We start from the raw sequence: 23,758 nt of genomic DNA, 5'->3' as shown, positions 1-23,758 counted from the left end.
TGCATTGCGTGTAGATTGATGAGGGGGGAAAAAACAATTTAATCAATTTTAAAATAAGGCTGTAACGTTACAAAATGTGGAAAAAGTCAAGGGGTCTGAATACTTTCCGAAGGCACTGTATATATTTTTTTGGGGGGTATTATAACTTTTTTGGGGGGACAGAGATATATTTAAAATGAGAGAGGCGACAGAGAGAGAGAGAGGGAGCGGTGGGGCCGGAATTCATACTGGGATTTGACATATTCTTTCAGAAAACCCAAAAAAAATCCCCTACATTTTGGAAACAAGAACAGAAATGCCAAGATTGGTGGTAAATCTAATCTTGAAAAGTGCAGAATACCTCAGTATGATCTGAATTTAAAGCTTGTGAAAATATCACTCAATGCATGTACATCAAAAAGGCAAAGCAAGACAAACATGCTCACACACTGTACATCCAGTAGCTCTAGAAATACAAACATAAACAATAAACATCCAGCAGAGGCTACACTAGTATCTTGGAAACGTGGACATTGCTACATGGTCTCATTGGATGACGTCAAAAATAAACATATAAAGCCATTGTAGATATGTTACCCAAGCTTTTGTATATATTTGATATGTTTACCCTGCCCAGGAGATCATGGTGACGGTGGCATACGGCGACCAGGACAGCACATACACAACAATGACCACAAAGGCGATTTTGGCCAGCTTCCACTCATTCTTGATGCTCTTCTGCTGGATCAGGGTGGATTTCCTCACTTGTGTCCCCAGGTTCTCTACTTCCCTGCAGGCACATACAGAGGGGCCTGTCTGTTAGGTGGAAACAATGACACAAAGGACAACCCACATGAAAAAAATACTACAGTTTACTATAGAATACTACAGTACTTACTATAGAATTCTGTAGTAAACATTAGAATAATATACTACACGCTGTAGTATCCTTCGATCATGTGTAGTACTTACTATAGAATGTTGCAGTCAGTGGAGGCTGGTGGGAGGAGCTATAGGAGGACGGGCTCATTGTTTTGGCTGAATATAATAAATGGAACGGAGTCAAACGTGGTTTCCATATGTTCAATGTGTTTGATACTGTTCCATTGATTCCATTCCAGCCATTACAATGAGCTGATCCTCCTATAGCTCTTCCCACCAGCCACCACTGGTTGTAGTATACTGTAAAATACTATGGTAAATACTATAGTATTATCCGCAAAAAAAACACTGTTATAAATACTATAGTAACGTCCACAAAAACACTACAGTTTTTTACTACAGTTTTTTAACGATAGCAATAGTACAAGTATTTAATTTGTATATACCCTGCCCGTTCCCCTCACCATATCCCAATTTGAGCCACCCATAAGTGAGAAACCTACATGCCAAGTATATATCATATATTGTGTTCCCTACCTGGTTACAGAAAGAGCAGAACTTCTGAAAATTTGAAATTGTGTTTTTTACATTGGATAAAAGCAGACACAGAGCTACAAAATGGTATATCATACACTGCATTTAAGGGAACAATGGGAAAGTAATTCTGCTTTGAAAGTTGATAAACTTGTAATCTCACTTTTGAGAAAATGGCCTTTGAATATTTTGGTATCTACTGAAGAGCTCTTCTTTGTCTACACCCATTCAGCATCGTTCACACCCTCTTAAGCTTTAGCCCCACCCATCTCGTTTCGCTCTCGGAGCGTTCAGAGCGCACACTTGACGCTCTGGCCGATGAGTAGGGTTGATCCAAGCGTTCTGACCTCACAACGGCAGTCAAGCACCCAAGCTAACTGGCTAACATTGGCTAGCTTGCTAGCTACTTCCAAACACAAAATTGGGAACAAAATTGGGATTATGGTTAATTGTTTACCTCTGGATAACATGAAAACAGCCTACAATGACCTAGTACCTAGTTATTTTCTGATCTCATTTTGCTCTTTTGTAGCTTTGGCAACTATGTGTGTGTTTTCTATACCTGTTGGCTCCTCTCCCTGGAGGCTTTACAGACGCTCCCCACCCCTGGCTGCAACCCTTCTAATTTAGTCTACCCTGCACGCACAACCCATGTGGAATTCCGGGTTTCACCCTCCCGACGTCTGCCTTCGATTCATTTCTTTCCAACTCTCTCTTTCACCTCCTTGCCTTTTTTGACCTCACCCTTTCCCAATCCCCTCCAACTCACAAGGCAGGCAATACATTTGACCTCATCTAATAATCCCACTCCAAGTCTCTGATCACTACTTTGTTTCCTTTACTTTCTCCCTTTCCTCCAACCCTAGCCACTCATCCCCTACCCAGATGGTCATGCGCCATCGCAATCTTCGCTCCCTCTCTCACTACTCTCCCCTTTTCTATCATATCATCTCTCCCTTCTGCTAAATCCTTCTCCCTCCTGTCTCCTAATTCTGCCTCTTCGGCCCTAATCTTCTCCCTTTCTGCATCCTATGAGTTGCACTGTCCCCTTTCCTCCCGGCCGGCTCGACCCTCCCCTCCGTGTCTGAGTGACTCATTGCGAGCTTAAAGAACAGGGCTGCGGGCAGCTGAGCAACAATGGAGGAAAACTAAGGTTCCGGAGGACCTATCTTCCTTTCACTCCCTCCTCTCTACCTTCTCTTCCTCTGTATCTGCTGCTAAAGCCACTATCTATCACTATACATTTCAAACTTCCGCCTCTAACCCTAGGAAACTATTTTCCACCTTCTTCTCCCTCCTTAATCCTCCACCCCATCCCTCCTCCCTCTCTGCGGATGATTTTGTCAACCACTTTGAAAAGAAGGTCGACGACATCCACTCCTCATTTACTCAGCCTATTGAGTCCACTGGTCTCACTCACATCGAACTACCCTACGTCTTGACCTCCTTCTCCCCTCTCTCTCCAGATGAAATCCTGTGACTTGTGAGGTCTGGCCGCCCGACAACCTGCCCGCTCGACCCCATCCCCTCCTCCCTTCTCCAGACCATCTCTGGAGACCTTCTCCCATTCCTCATTTCCCTCATCAACTCATCCCTGATCACTAGCTGCGTCCGCTCTGACTTCAAAATGGCCTGAGTTGCTCCCCTCCTCAAGAAACCAACACTAGACTCATCTGACATCAAAAACTGTTTCCCTTCTTTCTTTTCTTTCCAAAACACTTGAGTGTGCTGTCTCTGATCAACTCTCTCGTTATCTCTCTCAGAACAATCTTCCCTAACCAGTCAGGCTTCAAAACAGTTCACTCAGCCAAGACTCATGGAGGCTCTCCAACTCTCTCTCCTCTGTTCTCATCTTCCTAGATCTATCCTCTGCCTTCGACACCGTGAACCATCAGATCCTCCTTTCTACCCTCTCAGGGATGGGCGTCTCAGGCTCTGCACACTCTTGGATTGCATCCTACCTGGCAGGCCACTCCTACCAGGTGACGTGGCAAGGATCTTTGTCTGCACCACGTACTCTCACTACTGGTGTCCTCCAGGGCTCGGTTCTAGGCCCTCTCCTCTTCTCTCTATACACCAAGTCACTCGGTTCTGTCATATCCTCACATGGTCTCTACTATCATTGCTATGTGGATGACACTCAATTACTTTTCTCCTTCCCCCTTTCTGACACCCAGGTGTCGACACGCATCTCTGCATGCCTGGCAGATATCTCAGCTTGGATGTTGGCCCACCACCTCAAGCTCAACCTCGACAAGACGGAGCTGCTCTTCCTCCTGGGGAAGGCCTGCCCGCTCAAAGACCTCTCCATCACGATTGACAACTCCACAGTGTCGCCCTCCCAGAGTGCAAAGAAACTTGACGTGACCCTTGACAACACCCTGTAGTTCTCTGCAAACATCAAAGCAGTGACTCGCTCCTGCAGGTTCATGCTCTACAACAACCGTAGAGTACGACCCTACCTCACACAGGAAACGGCGCAGGTCCTAATCCAGGCACTTGTCATCTCCTGTCTGGACTACTGCAACTCGCTGTTGGCTGGGCTCCCCGCTTGTGCCATGAAACCCCTGCAACTTATCCAGAACGCTGCAGTCCGCCTGGTTTTCAACCTTCCCAAGTTCTCCCATGTCACCAAGCTCCTCCACACCACTGGCTTCCAGTCGAAGCTCGCATCCACTACAAGACCATGGTGCTTGCCTACAGAGCAGCAAGTGGAACTGCCCCTCCCTACCTTCAGGCTACACCCCAACCCAAGCACTCCGCTCTGCCACCCCTGGTCTCTTGGCACTCCCACCCCTATGGGAGGGCAGCTCCCGCTCAGTCCAGTCCAAGCTCTTCACTTTCCTGGCAACCAAATGGTGGAACCAGCTTCCCCCTGAAGCTAGGACAGTAAAGTCCCTGCCCATCTTCCGAAAGCACCTGAAACCCTACCTCTTCAAAGAGTATCTTAAATAATCCCCCTCCTCACCTCGAGTTATGTGGTTGTCCCACCTAGCTATCTTAAGACAAATGCACTAACTGTAAGTCGCTCTGGATAAGAGCATCTGCTAAATGACTAAAATGTAAATGTAAATGAAGGTTTCCTCAAGGAGAAAGACCCCAATTATATGTCAAAGATAATAAAACAAAAACACTACAGTAAATACTCCAGTATATACTACAGTGTTTTTAACTACACTATTAATACTATAGTAAACTGTATATACTACAGTAAAGTCAGAAAAAACACTACATTGAATACTACGGTAAAGTCAGCAAAAATACTGCAGTGAAAACTACAGTAAAGTCAGCAACAACACTACAGTAAATAATTCAGTAAAGTCAGCAAAAACACTACAGTGAATACTACTTTTTTCATGTGGGGAGACCTGGAACAACCCTCCTGGGTGTGGAGCCGTGGAGGCTCCTCAGAGGAGGAAGGGGAGGACCATCCTCCTTAGTGAATTTTATAAAAATTGTGAAACATTTAAAAAGTTATACTTTTTAGATAAAACTGTACCAAAGATATTCACGTCACCAAATAATTGATTAAAACACACTGTTTTGCAATGAAGGTCTACAGCAGCCTCAAAAGCACTCTGTAAGGTAGCGCCATGGTGTAGCCGGAGGACGGCTAGCTTCCGTCCTCCTCTGGGTACATTGACTTCAATACAAAACCTAGGAGGCTCATGGTTCTCATCCCCTTCCATAGATTTACACAGTAATTATGACATCTTGTAGTTACAGTATACAGTGGGGGGAAAAAGTATTTAGTCAGCCACCAATTGTGCCAGTTCTCCCACTTAAAAAAATGAGAGAGGCCTGTAATTTTCATCATAGGTACACGTCAACTATGACAGACAAAATGAGAATCTTTTTTCCAGAAAATCACATTGTAGGATTTTTAATGAATTTATTTGCAAATTATGGTGGAAAATAAGTATTTGGTCAATAACAAAAGTTTCTCAATACTTTGTTATATACCCTTTGTTGGCAATGACACAGGTCAAACGTTTTCTGTAAGTCTTCACAAGGTTTTCACACACTGTTGCTGGTATTTTGGCCCATTCCTCCATGCAGATCTCCTCTAGAGCAGTGATGTTTTGGGGCTGTCACTGGGCAACACGGACTTTCAACTCCCTCCAAAGATTTTCTATGGGGTTGAGATCTGGAGACTGGCTAGGCCACTCCAGGACCTTGAAAGGCGGTGTGTTTGGGATCATTGTCATGCTGAAAGACCCAGCCACGTTTCATTTTCAATGCCCTTGCTGATGGAAGGAGGTTTTCACTCAAAATCTCACGATACATGGCCCCATTCATTCTTTCCTTTACACGGATCAGTCGTCCTGGTCCCTTTGCAGAAGAACAGCCCCAAAGCATGATGTTTCCACCCCCATGCTTCACAGTAGGTATGGTGTTCTTTGGATGCAACTCAGCATTCTTTGTCCTCCAAACACGACAAGTTGAGTTTTTACCAAAAAGTTATATTTTGGTTTCATCTGACCATATGACATTCTCCCAATCCTCTTCTGGATCATCCAAATGCACTCTAGCAAACTTCAGACGGGCCTGGACATGTACTGGCTTAAGCAGGGGGACACGTCTGCCACTGCAGGATTTGAGTCCCTGGCGGCGTAGTGTGTTACTGATGGTAGGCTTTGTTACTTTGGTCCCAGCTCTCTGCAGGTCATTCACTAGGTCCCCCCGTGTGGTGCTGGGATATTTTTTGCTTGTTGTGATCATTTTGACCCCACGGGGTGAGATCTTGCGTGGAGCCCCAGATCGAGGGAGATGATCAGTGGTCTTGTATGTCTTCCATTTCCTAATAATTGCTCCCACAGTTGATTTCTTCAAACCAAGCTGCTTACCTATTGCAGATTCAGTCTTCCCAGCCTGGTGCAGGTCTACAATTTTGTTTCTGGTGTCCTTTGACAGCTCTTTGGTCTTGGCCATAGTGGAGTTTGGAGTGTGACTGTTTGAGGTTGTGGACAGGTGTCTTTTATACTGATAACAAGTTCAAACAGGTGCCATTAATACAGGTAACGAGTGGAGGACAGAGGAGCCTCTTAAAGAAGAAATTACAGGTCTGTGAGAGCCAGAAATCTTGCTTGTTTGTAGGTGACCAAATACTTATTTTCCACCATAATTTGCATATAAATTCATTAAAAATCCTACAATGTGATTTTCTGGATTTTCTTTTCTCATTTTGTCTGTCATAGTTGACGTGTACCTATGATGAAAATTACAGGCCTCTCTCATCTTTTTAAGTGGGAGAACTTGCACAATTAGTGGCTGACTAAATACTTTTTTCCCCCACTGTATGTCACATAAGTTGACACATTAGTTGTGTTAATTACTTATTTAATTACATATTCGTTATATGTCACAAAGCATGGCCAGGGTTAGGGACATACAGTATATGTCAAAATAGTGACATGTAACCAATGGAGTTATATGTCACATACCTGTAAGCTGACGTATTAGTATGAGTTAAAAGTCACAGAGCATGGCTAAGGTTAGGGACAGGTTCATGGTTAGGCTTAGGCTTAGGCTTAGGCTTAGGCTTAGGGTCTGGGGTGGATGTAGGTGTCCCAGCCTGAGAGAGTGTGGCCTCTCAGTTAATAATATGATGATTATAATATGATTATTACGATTATTATTATGCCACCTAAGAAACTGGCATAGTAGTCCCACCTGCTGGCAGTGCGGATGGCCAGGAACATGAAGAGGTAGCAGTAGAAGATGACTCCCAGCGGGATGAAGAAGGTAAAACAACACAGCATCATGGTGTAGCTCTGGTTGGCGTATGTGTATGTCACATAATCCCAAGTGCAGGAAGTCATGAGGCCCTCTGGGATATAGGAGCCTGTAAGAGCCAATCAAAAAATATATATATACACACTACAGTGAAAATCCTGGCAGGTACTGGATGTGTTGAATAGAATAGGATAGGATCTAATAGGATAGGATAGGATCTCATAGGATAGGATAGGATCTAATAGGATAGGATAGGATAGAATAGGATAGGATAGGATCTAATAGGATAGGATCTAATAGGATAGGATATGATCTAATAGGATAGGATAGGATAGAATAGGATAGGATAGGATCTAATAGGATAGGATAGGATCTAATAGGATAGGATAGAATAGGATAGGATAGGATCTAATAGGATAGGATATAATAGATGTTTAATTTAATTGGCTGGGCGCAACACAGCCCATGAAGCATTTTAATGGTTAAATATATTGCTCCAGGGCACAACAGCAGAAATATTGATGCCAGCGACCCTATCAGCCCTTGGGTTCGAACCGGCAACCATCCATTTTTACATTTACTTCTTAACATTTGAGGATGTGAATTTGTTGAGTTGTTGGTGAAAGGACTTACTCCAGCCAACAAGTGGGGCAAAACTCCAGGCAAAAGAGTAGAGCCACACCATTAGTATTGCCAGGGTGGTCCGACGCCTTGACGACCGGCCGAGGGCCTTGAGTGGCTGGGTGATGACCAGGTAGCGGTCAATTGAGATAGCCAACAGGTTGATCATGGAGGTGATGCCAAAGAGAGCCCCACAGAAGGCATACATTTTACATCCTGCAGACACACAGTTCAAATGCAGGTCAAAACCAACAATGCCTGTTCAGAGATTCAGATTGTAACCGTCGCTAGAAAAGGAGACTAGAAAAGTATCAATTATCAATAGTCAACATGAACAAATAGCAACAAATAATGTTTTGTGTTACTCTTGGGGTGTTCCCTTTCACCGTCCACCATGGTGGTTGAACACAATGGGCAACATTTACGTAGTGCAAAAATTTTTTTGCAAAAAAATACCATAAACCTCATTATAATCTCGCAGTAAGATTTAATTTGAATTATTTTTCAACAATGTGCATTATTAGGAGACTATTATCTAACTAGAGTTTAGGAAACTGAGCAATACGTAAACAGTAGCCTCTTTATAGCGCACATTGTTGAAGAAAAGTTTCTAATTAAATCATGCCACTAGATTATAATGCGGTTTATTGTAAATTTTGCACTTTGCACAATTATTTTGAACTATATGAAAAGCAAACGTTTGAGATGATGTGGTGACAAAGGAGAGAAAGGGTGGATGACTTACCGTATTCGCCAAAAATCCACTCTTTATAGAGACAGTTAATGAAGAAGATTGGCGACTGTGTGAAAGCCATGAGGAAGTCGCTCACCGCCTGGTTCACGATGAAGTAGTTGGGCAGATTGCGCAGCTTCTTATTACTGCAACACAGGTAGGTGGAAATATATTTCTATATTATATATACACTGCTCAAAAAAATAAAGGGAACACTTAAACAACACAATGTAACTCCAAGTCAATCACACTTCTGTGAAATCAAACTGTCCACTTAGGAAGCAACACTGATTGACAATACATTTCACATGCTGTTGTGCAAATGGAATAGACAACAGGTGGAAATTATAGGCAATTAGCAAGACACCCCCAATAAAGGAGTGGTTCTGCAGGTGGTAACCACAGACCACTTCTCAGTTCCTATGCTTCCTGGCTGATGTTTTGGTCACTTTTGAATGCTGGCGGTGCTTTCACTCTAGTGGTAGCATGAGACGGAGTCTACAACCCACACAAGTGGCTCAGGTAGTGCAGCTCATCCAGGATGGCACATCAATGCGAGCTGTGGCAAGACGGTTTGCTGTGTCTGTCAGCGTAGTGTCCAGAGCATGGAGGCGCTACCAGGAGACAGGCCAGTACATCAGGAGACGTGGAGGAGGCCGTAGGAGGGCAACAACGCAGCAGCAGGACCGCTACCTCCGCCTTTGTGCAAGGAGGAGCAGGAGGAGCACTGCCAGAGCCCTGCAAAATGACCTCCAGCAGGCCACAAATGTGCATGTGTCTGCTCAAATGGACTCCATGAGGGTGGTATGAGGGCCCGACGTCCACAGGTGGGGGTTGTGCTTACAGCCCAACACCGTGCAGGACGTTTTGCATTTGCCAGAGAACACCAAGATTGGCAAATTCTGCTGCCTGCAACATCCTCCAGCATGACCGGTTTGGCGGTGGGTCAGTCATGGTGTGGGGTAGTATTTCTTTGGGGGGCCGCACAGCCCTCCATGTGCTCGCCAGAGGTAGCCTGACTGCCATTAGGTACCGAGATGAGATCCTCAGAACCCTTGTGAGACCATATGCTGGTGCGGTTGGCCCTGGGTTCCTCCTAATGCAAGACAATGCTAGACCTCATGTGGCTGGAGTGTGTCAGCAGTTCCTGCAAGAGGAAGGCATTGATGCTATGGACTGGCCCGCCCGTTCCCCAGACCTGAATCCAATTGAGCACATCTGGGACATCATGTCTCGCTCCATCCACCAACGCCACGTTGCACCACAGACTGTCCAGGAGTTGGCGGATGCTTTAGTCCAGGTTTGGGAGGAGATCCCTCAGGAGACCATCCGCCACCTCATCAGGAGCATGCCCAGGCGTTGTAGGGAGGTCATACAGGCACGTGGAGGCCACACACACTACTGAGCCTCATTTTGACTTGTTTTAAGGACATTACATTAAAGTTGGATCAGCCTGTAGTGTGGTTTTCCACTTTAATTTTGAGTGTGACTCCAAATCCAGACCTCCATGGGTTGATAAATTTGATTTCCATTGATAATTTTTTTTTGTGATTTTGTTGTCAGCACATTCAACTATGTAAAGAAAAAAGTATTTAATAAGATTATTTCATTCATTCAGATCTAGGATGTGTTATTTTAGTGTTCCCTTTATTTTTTTGAGCAGTGTATATATATATTATACCAAACCACATTTGAAATCCATGAGCATACAAATGGCATAGGCTTATACAAAAAAAAAAAATGTTTTAAGTGAGAATAGGCATTGGTCTGAAGCCGAAAAAGAAAGGAAATTCACATGAGGGCCACAACGCCTATTCCACCCATGCTCTACCAAGGTTTTCCAGCACACAGCTTTGACCTATTACAGTAGCTACAGTAGGTTGTAGTACTGTACTTCAAACTATGTGTCGGCAGGTTGCTTGGGATTCAAACCTTCTCAAACAGCATAACTCATATTCTTAGAGGAGGTGCTTCCACAATAATGTGATTTGTACCGCATACAAGGTAAATTATTGGATTCTTCACACACCACAGTAAGACATTATCCCATTGTCTTGTTTTGTATGCTTTATATAAAATAATAAAATGCAGCACGACAGGATCTTTATAAACATAACTCTTTATTACCTAGCTATAACTGGCATGTTCATGTGTCTCCGGCCATGATCATCTTGAAGATGACCTCACCACCTGGGTGGTCTTAACCAATCATAACGCAGTATGATACGATGGTAGAACGCACCCAATTACAATTCAGTATGCTGACACATATGAATATTACACCCATTACACTATATTTTCATTTATTAATTTTTTTAACTGAAAGCAAACTTTGCTTTTATTCTTAAAAGACCATCAGGCTTGATTGAGCTGTTTTGTCTTGTAGTAATGTGGTGCATGCCTGTATGTCCTTTAACCTTTATTTTAGCTATACATAATAATCATAATAACATCCTTTTTTGGTCAGTAGGTGCACAACATAACAACAGGTGGTGGTGTGTTGGACACAGTAGCTCAGATAGATACAACCTGTCTGCATTCCTGATTTCTGTAACTGTTATCTTACCTGTGTAATATTGAATTAAGGTCAGAACCACTTGTGTTTCAAACATGGTCCTGTTTTATCAATTGCTGTTCTGATCAATGGACAGTTCATTACCTCTGTCAAAATAATGTGTAGTTTAAAGTTATGTTTGTACTGCAATAAAGATGGTGATGCAATAATAATACACATTTACAACAGGCCTACAGTATATCTAAAAATACAGTATATCTAAAAATACATATAAGCTGTCATCAAGGCAAAGGGTGGCTATTTGAAGAATCTCAAATATAAAATATATTTTGATTTGTTTAACACTTTTTTGGTTACTACATGATTCCATATGGGTTATTTCATAGTTTTGATGTCTTCACTATTATTCTACAATGTAAAAAATAGTACAAATAAAGAAAAACCCTTGAATGAGTAGGTGTGTCCAAACTTTTGACTGGTACTGTATATATATACATTACCGTTCAAAAGTTTGGGGTCACTTAGAAATGTCCTTGTTTTCGAAAGAAAAGTACTTTTTTTTTTGTCCATTAAAATAACATAGAATTGATCAGATATACAGTGTAGACATGAGAAACATATCTGAGATATGGCTTTTTCTTTGCAACTCTGCTTAGGTCAGCATCCCGGAGTCGCCTACCGGTCTACATCATTTTAATAGCAGGGCACTGTAAAGTCCATTATCCCTCTGAAGAGTTGAATTAGGCAGTTTGAGAAGGTTTGAATCCTAATCAACCTGCCTACACATAGTTTGAAGTACAATACCAACATAGCTACTGTAGTAGGTCAAAGCTATGTGCTGGAAACCCTTGGTAGAGCTTTGGTGGAATAGGCATTGTGGTGCTCCTGAATTAACTTTTTTTTTCCGGCTTCAGACCAATATCTATTCTCACCTAAAACATAGTTTTTTGTTTTTAATTTCCATGGTTTTTACACCGGAAGGTGATCATGCAACATTATTATATAACATTATAATACAGCATAACAACATTTGAATAGGCATAAGTCGTTTGTCAGTTCCACATGGGCCAGCTTGCATTTCTGTGACAGCTGCATGCCCTCAATCCGCCACTCTGCCATAAATGGGTAGTACTGTAGGGATGGCGTGCATCTCATGGATGAGAGCAACGACCTCTTTCTTCCTTGAGAGTCTGAAAGCTGGTCTCTCCTCCGTTCTAGCAAGACGCACGCAGTAGTAGCTACATACCACCACACTCACTGCCACTTGCCTGCCACTCCATGAATCCAAAGGTTATTTTAATAAATGCAAATAAGCACTGTGTGTCAAAACTATACACTAAACACAATGGTGAAAATGTATCCTCCGAGTGCCGAAACCTTCAGTTCCCAAGGCCGTGACGCTAACCGTTAAGCTACGAGCCTTGTTATAAACATGTCAACTTCACACTCTGTTTAACTGGACAATCTGGTGATGACAGAAAAGCTTTTGTTACACAATGTTTTTGTTGTTCATTCACTCAGTACTGGTTGAACGTTTATTTCTCTTGCTTGGTTAAAAAGAAATCGTCTGAAACAGTTCATGTGTTGACAACAGTCTCATTTATACAGTTAGGTCATTTATAGAGTTAGCTCTAACCAAGTTAGCAAGCATGGCGTTTTCTTTTGACTGCACACAGGTTCAGTTGCACTTGCAAGCAATGATGTTGTTGTTTTAACTGGGTGTACGTGTGCACTCGCACAAAGTGCTACTTATGTGGATGGAAAATGCGTATATTTTTTGGGAAGACACTGAAGAGTAACTTGACACTATTGATCAGTCAGCGCAAATGTGGATTATAATGACAAGAAGACAATTGCATTGAGAGAGGAGGGAGCTTACTGAATTAATGCATAAGGTAAGATCTGGAACATTAGCTAACGTTAAATTACTTTGCTTTGAATGGTCGAAAAGCAAAGTTTCTGTCTGGTGTGCTAGCTAGCTAACTTGTTCTTAGCAAGGCAATTTTATCAGCTACTGTTTGTGTTCTGAGAGGTATGGCTGATCTTGGTCGAGGATAGCTAGCTAGCAGCTGTTATGTTATGAGCTGAAATTTGGTTGCACACGTAACGTTAACAAGCAAGCCAACATTTTGACTGTATGGAGTAGCTAACATTAGATGAGCAATGCCCATTGCATTATGTTTTATAAATTAGCTGCGTGGCAGTTTCCCAAAGCTTGGTGTTGACTATGAACTTTACTTAGCTAGGTAGCTAGCTAGCTATGCTTTGTGGAAGAAGGTGGGATATAAGTTATTGTCTGACAAAGTTTGGTATTGACTATGAACTTTACTTAGCTAGCTATGTGGAATAATGTGGGATGTAGCTAGCTAAGTTATTAATAACATTGAGTTATTACTGGCTAACTAGTTGGCTAGCTAAATGTCTATATCAGGCAAGGACGTTCACTAGCTTATTTGTTTCTTTACACAGATGACTTCAGCCTTATATATATATAAAAAAAACTTAAATATAGCTAGCTAGCTAGCTAAATATAGCTAGCTAGCTTTCCTCGCTTGTTGGTTAGCTATATATATAAAATATAGCTAGCTAGCCAACATTAGCTCTCATCTGACTGGTAACTTAGTCTATCTGTGGCCTCCCAAGTTGCACAGCTCTAAGGCTGTGTCACAGCCGGCCGTGACCGGGAGACCCATGAGGTGGCCACAATTGGCCCAGCGTGGTCCGGGTTAGGGGAGGGTTTGGCCGGTGGGGATTTCCTTGTCCCTTCGCGCTATAGCGACTCCTTGTGGCGGGCCGGGCGCCTGCAAGCTGACCTCAGTGTGGCTGGCTTCCGGGATAAGCGAGCAGTGTGTCAAGAAGCAGTGCGGCTTGGCAGGGTATTGTTTCGGAAGACGCATGGCTCTCGACCTTCGCCTCTCCCAAGTCCATAGGGGAGTTGCAGCAATGGGACAAGACTATAACTACCAATTGGATATCACAATTGTTTTTGTAAAAAAATCTATCTGTGGTGTAACATTATGTTAGCTAGTTGGCTAACATTACAGCTGCTGGCTAGCTGGCTACCTAATGTTAGCTAATCAAAACAAAACCACATTCAGCTCACTAACAACAACCAACCCATTTTTCATGTTGGACAATTATCTGTATGCATTTATTGATTAACCTCAGCTTGAGAACCAACATATAGCTAGCTATCTATAGTAGCCTAGGTTTGTCCGCAACCACTTCTTATCATGGCTGGCTGCTGCCTGGCTGGTGCAGGCAGCCAGCTGTTTGTGTTGTCGAGTTGCTGAGCAAGCGAGCTGCTGGCCCGGTTTGACAGAACTCTGAGATTCGGCTGAAAAGAGATGTTAGCATTGTCAAATGCTACAAAAAGGTAGCATATAGTTGGTTCTTAATGGACGGAAATGTGCACGTCAAATTGAGTAAATTCGTAATTTTTTAAGTCCAATGGTCACTTTATGGACTCTACAGTCTCATTTTAATTCGACGTCTAGAGTTTGAGCTAGGTAGCCACAAGAAATACTCTTAAAACTCAGATTTCAGCCACCCCGAGCTCAACAAGTGGATGTCCAAATGTAGGCCTACATCGTACTACATCCTTACACAACAACAATAACAACAATGTTTTTGAATGATCCCAGCCACATTCATCATTATATTGATCTATTGTTTAATACATGAAAACATTCTGTCATCGATCCTCATCCACGGTAGAATGTCACCACTCCTACCCACCGTCTACTCCCTATCTTTTATAGAGTGTATACGTGCGTGACTGTGTTCTGACTTCATAAATGCATGCAGCACCATGTATGGAACAATTGTCCGAAGAGGCCATTTAATCTGGAGGAGAGCTGAAATATAAAAGCTTTCGGTAATACCTTCTACCTTGAGACCCACCAGACCTAATCTCAGAAATCAATTATCTTCAATAAAATAATAGACAAGACCAGGGAAAGAGTAGGGCGGCCATACTCTTTCTGGATCAGAGCATAATCTTATCATGCATGACCATCTTGTCTTGACCAAATGTAATAACATGCATGGCGCTTTCTCCTTATACCCAGTGGTGGAAAAAGTACCCAATTGTCATACCTGAGTAAAAGTAAAGATACCTTAATAGAAAATGACTCAAGTAAAAGTGAAAGTCACCCAGTAAAATACTACTTGAGTAAAAGTCTAAAAGTATTTGGTTTTAAATATACTTAAGTTTCAAAAATAAATGTTATTGCTAAAATATATTTAAGTATCATAAATAAAAGTATAAATCATTTCACATTCCTTATGTTAAGCAAACCAGACGGCATTTGTGTTTAGTGAGTCTGACAGATCAGAGGCAGTAGGGATGACCAGGGATGTTCTCTTGATAAGTGTGTGAATTGGACCATTTTCCTATCCTGCTAAGCATTCCAAATGTAATGTAGTAAAAAGTACATTAATGTCTTTAAGAATGTAGTTGAGTAAAAGTAAAAGTTCTCAAATATAAATAGTTAAAGTACAGCTACCCAAAAAAACTACTTAAGTAGTACTTTAAAGTATTTTTACTTAAGTACTTTACACCACTGCATATAACATGCAATAGTAGCAATGGCTAGCAGACCTGGGTTCAAATACTGTGTTTCAGTAAGTATTTAGACAACTACTTCAAGTATAAATGCATACTGTTATACATGAACCTACACATGTATTTGAACCCAGGTCTGAAATGTTTAGTGGATGTTTTACGGGCTTCTGACCAATTCTGCTATTTTGTGTGTTTTTTTGCGTTGATCTTAAATATTATGTTTCCGCCATCGTTTCCTTTGACCGAAAAGAGCTTCTGGACATCAGAACAGCAATCACTAACCTCAATTTGGATGAAGATTTCTACTTCAATGAGTCGGCAGCATAGTACATACTGCTCACCCTGGACCAGGCCCTAATCCCCGACACTCGGAAGAGAAAGAGACGGCGATATAAAGGCAGACGTGCGGGTGCCCTGATGAAACTACGGCGATGAGTAAATAATCCTACCCTCTGTTCTGTTCGCGAATGTACACTCACTGGAGAACAAACTGGACAAGCTCCGTTTGAGACTATCCTATGTTTCTCTGAAACTTGGCTGAGCAAGGACTGGATAATATTCTAGCTGGTTTTTTTCTATGCATCGGCAGAACAGAACGGCAGCGTCGGGTAAGCTCAAAGGGGGTGGTGTGTGTCTCTTTGTTAACAACAGCAAGTACGCAATCTCTAATATTAAGTGTCGAGGTTCTGCTTGCTTGAGTTAGAATACCTCATGATAAGCAGTAGACCATACTATTTACCAAGAGAGTTTACCACATCAGTCACCGGCTTCATTAATAAGTGCATTGATGATGTCATCCCTACAGTGACTGTACATATATATCCCAACCAGAAGCCATAGAATACAGGCAACATCCGCATTGAGCTAAAGGCTAGTGCTGCCGCTTCGAAGGAGCAGGACCCAAATCCGGACGCTTATAACAAATCCTGCTACACCCTCCGACGAACCATGATATAGGCAAAGCGTCAATTCAGGACTAAGATCAAATCCTACTACACCAGTTCTGATGCTTGTCGGATGTGGCAGGGCTTGCAAACTATCACATATTACAAAGGGAAACCCAGCCATGAGCTGCCCAGTGACGCGAGCCTACCAGACAAACTAAATGCCTTCTATGCTTCGATTCGAGGCAAGCAACACTGAACCATACGTGAGAGCACCAGCTGTTCTGGACGACTGTGTGATCATGCTTTCCGTAGCCTTTAAACAGGTTAAGATTCACAAGGCCGCAGGGCCAGACGAATTACCAGGACGCGTACTCGGAGCCTGCGCTGACCAGCTAGCAAGTGTCTTCACTGACATTTTCAACCACTCCCTGACCCAGTCTGTAATACCTACATGTACACATTATTCTTTTAGGGGGTAGATTGTAACTTCCATCAATGTAATTGTCTGCATCACTTCCAATCCCCCATATGTTTTTTTTAGTTTTTTTTCTCGCATATATATATATATATATATATATATATATATATATATGTACACACATACATACACATACATACATATACGCATATACATACATACAGTGGGGAGAACAAGTGTTTGATACACTGCCGATTTTTGCAGGTTTTCCTACTTACAAAGCATGTAGAGGTCTGTAATTTTTATCATAGGTACACTTCAACTGTGAGAGACGGAATCTAAAACAAAAATCCAGAAAATCACATTGTATGATTTTTAAGTAATTAATTTGCATTTTATTGGATGACATAAGTATTTGATCACCTACCAACCAGTAATAATTCCGGCTCTCACAGACCTGTTAGTTTTTCTTTAAGAAGCCCTCCTGTTCTCCACTCATTACCTGTATTAACTGCACTTGTTTGAACTCGTTACCTGTATAAAAGACACCTGTCCACACACTCAATCAAACAGACTCCAACCTCTCCACAATGGCCAAGACCAGAGAGCTGTGTAAGGACATCAGGGATAAAATTGTAGACCTGCACAAGGCTGGGATGGGCTACAGGACAATAGGCAAGCAGCTTCAAATCAAATCAAATCAAATTTTATTGGTCACATGCGCCGAATACAACAGGTGCAGACATTACAGTGAAATGCTTACTTACAGCCCTTAACCAACAGTGCATTTATTTTAAACAAAAAAGTAAGAATAAAACAACAACAACAAAAAGTGTTGAGAAAAAAAGAGCAGAAGTAAAATAAAGTGACAGTAGGGAGGCTATATATACAGGGGGGTACCGTTGCAGAGTCAATGTGCGGGGGCACCGGCTAGCCTTGGTGAGAAGGCAACAACTGTTGGCGCAATTATTAGAAAATGGAAGAAGTTCAAGATGACGGTCAATCACCCTCGGTCTGGGGCTCCATGCAAGAGCTCACCTCGTGGGGCATCAATGATCATGAGGAAGGTGAGGGATCAGCCCAGAACTACACGGCAGGAACTGGTCAATGACCTGAAGAGAGCTGGGACCACAGTCTCAAAGAAAACCATTAGTAACACACTACGTCGTCATGGATTAAAATCCTGCAGTGCACGCAAGGTCCCCCTGCTCAAGCCAGCGCATGTCCAGGCCCGTCTGAAGTTTGCCAATGACCATCTGGATGATCCAGAGGAGGAATGGGAGAAGGTAATGTGGTCTGAAGAGACAAAAATAGAGCTTTTTGGTCTAAACTCCACTCGCCGTGTTTGGTGGAAGAAGAAGGATGAGTACAACCCCAAGAACACCATCCCAACCGTGAAGCATGGAAGTGGAAACATCATTCTTTGGGGATGCTTTTCTGCAAAGGGGACAGGACGACTGCACCGTATTGAGGGGAGGATGGATGGGGCCATGTATCGCGAGATCTTGGCCAACAGCCTCCTTCCCTCAGTAAGAGCATTGAAGATGGGTCGTAGCTGGGTCTTCCAGCATGACAACGACCCGAAACACACAGCCAGGGCAACTAAGGAGTGGCTCCCTAAGAAGCATCTCATGGTCCTGGAGTGGCCTATCCAGTCTCCAGACCTGAACCCAATAGAACATCTTTGGAGGGAGCTGAAAGTCCGTATTGCCCAGCGACAGCCCCGAAACCTGAAGGATCTGGAGAAGGTCTGTATGGAGGAGTGGGCCAAAATCCCTGCTGCAGTGTGTGCAAACCTGGTCAAGACCTACAGGAAACGTATGATCTCTGTAATTGCAAACAAAGGTTTCTGTACCAAATATTAAGTTCTGCTTTTCTGATGTATCAAATACTTATGTCATGCAATAAAATGCAAATTAATTACTGAAAAATCATACAATGTGATTTTCTGGATTTTTGTTTTAGATTCCGTCTCTCACAGTTGAAGTGTACCTATGATAACAATTACAGACCTCTACATGCTTTGTAAGTAGGAAAACCTGCAAAATCGGCAGTGTATCAAATACTTGTTCTCCCCACTGTATATATATATATACATACATATCCTTTAAAAATATATATATTTCCCTTTATTACTTTCCAACCCCACCATCCCTTCCCTAATTTGAGTAAACTAGTGAACAACAATGCTTAGGCCTCTACTTCATGCTTATACATACTATATACATTTTATGGACACAGTCAATAATTATATTTTGTTTGTTTTTACTCCTGAACGTCCTCCGATTATTTTCATGATGTCCATCTGGTATGCTTCTATATGCCATATCTTTCTAACTGTGCTCTTTCACAAAAGCTCACAATATATAACCTATATACTTATTATGGACACAGCATGTCTTACACTAGTTATCTTGTTGTTATTAGTTGTTGTTATTAGTCCCATCCTTCAGCTCCATTCAGCACCTTCCATCTATCTCTTAACACCATCCATATTGGATTTCTATTTGCCATATATTTTTCAACTGTACTGTGATGTTTTACAAAAGTTCTGAACCTTTCTATTCTCATTGTTTCTACAGTTTGTGAATTGAAAATAAACATTTTTGCTAAAAGTATTATTATATTATTGATCGATTGACTATGACTTTTCAGATCACCCAGTAGTGCTATCTGCAGGGTCAGCTCCATGCAAATATTGCAATCCTTCAGCCATTCCTGGACCTGTGTCCAGAAACAAGCTACAAATGGACAGTACCAAAACAAATGATCTAATGATTCTTTCTCTTCACAGCCAAATCTGCAGAGCTGGGATGATTGTATCCCCCATACAAATAACATTCTATTGGTAGCAAGAATTTTATATAATAATTTAAATTGAAAAATTCTAAGTTTTGAATCCGGCGTCGTTTTGCGTATAAGTTCATAAACACTATGCCATGGAATCGGTACGTAAAAATTCTCTTCCCAACTATTTTGCAATCTATATGGGACGGCTGTCAATCTTTTGGTCCTTAAATGAAACTGGTAAACCTTTTTATTTATCACAATTTTCTTTAACCAATTATGTTCTTTAATGCAAGGCCGACAGACAAGTTCCTTACTTTTTCCTCCTTCCACTTTCTTCTTCCATTTTTGCGGTAATGCTGCAATTATTTGGTTGTAATTTTGGGTAGAGCAGACATTTCCATATGTTTTTGTTAGCTGCATGTGCGAGATAACTCCACCATTCCTACCGATAATATCATTTATGAAGATTATACCTTTTTTAAACATCTTCTCAAAAAAGAATGTTTTTTAAAATAAATTAGTATATTTGAGTTTAACCACAATATTTGTTGCAATATTTGTTCTGTCGTTTCTGGAGGATTAAATTGAAATTGCAACCAACTTTTTATGGCTTGTTTTAGAAATAGTGATATTTGGGAGATGATTTCCTTTTCAAATACCTGAAAGTGAGGGGTTGTAATCTGAATAAAGGGAAAAAGTCCCTTCTTGAACATTGGGTGAGACAATCTTACTAGTTTGCTAGAGAAGCAGTTTGGATTTAAGTATAATTTTTAAGTATAGTTTGACTGAAGCTTTTAGTGATAGGTCTAATGCTTTAATATTTAATAATTTCTGTCCTCCGAATTCATATTCATTATATAAATAGGCCCATTTAATTTAATTTTGTCTGGTTTGCCGTTCCAAATAAAATGGAATATTTTTTTCTCATAAAAAAAACTGTTCGCTAGGCGTAGGCAAGACCATAAGCAAATAGGTAAACTGGGATAATACTAAAGAGTTAATCGGGGTGATTTTTCCACAAATTGACAGGTATTTACCTTTCCATGGTAGCAAGATCTTATCTATTTTTGCTAACTTTCTATTAAAATTGTATTGGAGTGAGATCATTTATTTCCTTTGGGATATGTATTCCGAGTATATCCACATCACCATTAGATCATTTTATTGGTAAACTACAAGGTAATGTAAAAAAAATGTTAGTGATCCAATACGTAATATAGTACATTTATCATAATTTGGTTATAATCCATAGAGGTTAGAAAATGTATCTTGATCCTCTATGAGGCTGTGGAGGGATTCAAGTTGTGGATTTAAAAGAAAACATGAATCATCAGTGTACAATGACACCTTTGTTTTTAAGCCCTGGATTTCTAATCCCTTGATATTATTGTTGGATCTGATTTTAATAGCTTCATCTCGATGGCAATAATACATAGATATGCCGATAGTGGACAACCTTGTTTCACTCCTCTTGACAGTTTAAAACTTTCTGAGAAATAGCCATTATTTACTATTTTACACCTAGGGTTACTATACATGATTTTAACCCAATTTATAAGAGATTGTCCAAAATTGAAATGCTCCAGGCATTTATATATAAACCCCAGTCGTACTTTATCAAATGCCTTTTCAAAGTCAGCTATGAATAGCAGGCCTGGTTTCCCAGATTTTTTAGTGTTCTATTGTTTCCAGTTCTTGCCTTATATTATCTCCAATGTATCGCCCATGTAAAAAACCTGTCTGATTAGAATGAATAATGTCCGACAATACCTTTTTAATTCTATGCGCTATACATTTTGCTAGAATTTTTGCATCACAACACTGATGTGTAAGGTGCCACCAATTCTTTAAATGGACTGGATCTTTATATTTTCCACTTGTATCCTGTTTCAGTAATAATGAAATCAGACCTTCTTCTTGAGTGTCTGATAATCTACCATTTACATAGGAGTGGTTAAAACATGCTAATAACGGTCCTCTGAGGTTTGGTATACCTCGACTGATATGCCATCCAACCCTGGAGTTTTCCCAGACTTAAAGTCTTTAATTCCATCCAGAAGTTCCTCTGTATGGCTGTTAATTTTACATTATCATTAGAAAAAAAATCTCTACAATTTGCTTCAGTTAGAGGAGATGGAGGCGACTGAAACGAAAACATATGCTTAAAGTACTTTGTTTCTTCCTTCAAAATATCATTTGGTGAATCATGGGTGACTCCGTCATTTGTAACCAGTTTCAATAAATTATTTTTGGTAGCATTCATATGTTGAAGATTAAAAAAGAATTTGGTGCATTTTTCCCCATATTCCATCCAGTTTGCTTTATTTTTGATAATATATTATACTTGATCTTTCTTGAATAAGTTTCTCCATTTCTTTTTGTTTTTCCTCTAATTTATTTTGAGCCTCTATTTTACAGTTTTTATTGCTATCTATCTGTTCTGTTAGACCTTCTATTTCCTTTGTTAGTGTGGACTCTTTTGACCTAAATTGTTTTGTTTTCGAGATGAGTACTGAATTGCATGGCCTCTAAAGGCACATTTAAGGTGTCCCATACAATAAGGGGATTTGCTGTACCTATGTTATGTCTGAAAAAATCAGTTATAAATCCCTCTGTCCTAGTTAAAAACAAGTTATCATCCAATAGGCTTTGATTAAATTTCCAATATACTCGCCCACGTGGAAATTCAGTAAGAGTAATGTATTTGCCAATTATATGATGGTCCGACCGCGTTCTGTCCCCTATCAACACTTTTTAAACTTTTGGTGCCAATGAGAATGACATAAGAAAGAAGTCAAGACAACTAGCTTGATTGAGACTCCGCCATGTATATCTCACTAGATCAGGATATTTAAGCCTCCATATATCTACTAGTTCTAATGTATCCATGACATTCACAATTTCCTTAAGAGAATGAGGGTGATTGTTTGTAGTGTGATTTCCTTTGCGGTCCATTGAGCTATTTAAAACGGTATTATAATCTCCCACCATAATAATAGAGTCTTGAATTGCTTGCAAGGTCGATAATTTATTATATATATTTTCAAAGAAGTGTGGATCATCATTATTTGGTCCGTAAATGTTAATGAGCCATATTTGTTTATGGTCCAATAACTTATTTAAAATAATCCATCTACCTTCCGTATCTGTTTGGAAAATTTGCACATTCGGATCGAAATTACTGTTAATTAATATCATCACCACTTTTGAGTTTCTTAGCCCATGGGAGAAGTATATTTCGCCCCCCCCATTCCTTTTTCCACGCAACTTCATCTAGAATTGTTGAATGGGTTTCCTGTAAACAATAGATATTATATTCCTTCTCTTTGAGCCATATAAATATTGTTCTTCTTTTGTTATTATCTGCTAAGCCATTACAATTATAACTGGCTATACTTATTTCACCACATACCATAATGAGATACAAGTTTCAAATCTATTTGTCATTATATATGTTTGTAAATTTACCAATAGAAAATACCAAAGTGATTGAGTGTCCATATAGCTATACCACGATAAATGCAATGTTACTAAATAACCCTCCAATTGTTCTCCACTAATTCCCCCGCTAAAACCCCTCCCCATCCCAAGTTGGGCCGTCATCCCAGTGATCAGCATACCATCCCTGTCGCCCCGGATCCCTATGCCCCCAAGCGGCCAGGACCCATCCATCGAAAACATCACATAGTGCCACCCACAAAACAGAAGCAGGTCAACCGCCAAAAGCATTTCCAATGCTCTCACCTCAATATATTTATATAGCTATTTAAAAAATATCTATTCAAATATCTTGCTTATCTAATTTTCCATCATTATCAATTAATGTGCGTAATAATGTCGGCAGTTCATGCGTTACAGTTACAGCCGTTTGAGAAAGCATGCAAGATTGAGCAAACACCTGGCAGTGTTGTGTCAGGACAACAGCCTCTGACTCAATATCAGCAAGACAAAGGAGCTGATTGTCGACTACAGGAAACGGAGGGCCGAGCACGCCCCCATTCACATCAACAGGGCTGTAGGGGACCGGGTCGAGAGCTTCAAGTTTCTCGGTGGCCACATCGCTAAGGACCTATCAGGGTCCCAACACACCAACACA

The 23,758-nt window shown here is 41.0% G+C and overlaps 1 protein-coding gene across 1 annotated transcript in view; it reads right to left on the bottom strand.

Annotated features, from left to right (window-relative positions):
* The window catches only part of opn4xb (opsin 4xb), a gene marked incomplete at both ends in the record, with an annotated part of 31,708 nt that overhangs the window by 5,860 nt on the left and 2,090 nt on the right, over window positions 1-23,758 (bottom strand). Inside the window, 4 exons of the mRNA XM_084176649.1 lie at window positions 608-769; window positions 7,069-7,240; window positions 7,765-7,968; window positions 8,498-8,631. Coding sequence (XP_084032775.1) covers window positions 608-769; window positions 7,069-7,240; window positions 7,765-7,968; window positions 8,498-8,631 — 672 coding nt within the window. The remainder of the gene's footprint in view (window positions 1-607; window positions 770-7,068; window positions 7,241-7,764; window positions 7,969-8,497; window positions 8,632-23,758) is intronic.

The sequence above is a fragment of the Coregonus lavaretus genome (genome assembly GCF_964263955.1).
Source record: "Coregonus lavaretus genome assembly, chromosome: 14".
In the NCBI taxonomy this organism is placed as follows: Eukaryota; Metazoa; Chordata; class Actinopteri; order Salmoniformes; family Salmonidae; genus Coregonus; species Coregonus lavaretus.
This window is presented reverse-complemented; position numbering and strand designations above follow the sequence as displayed.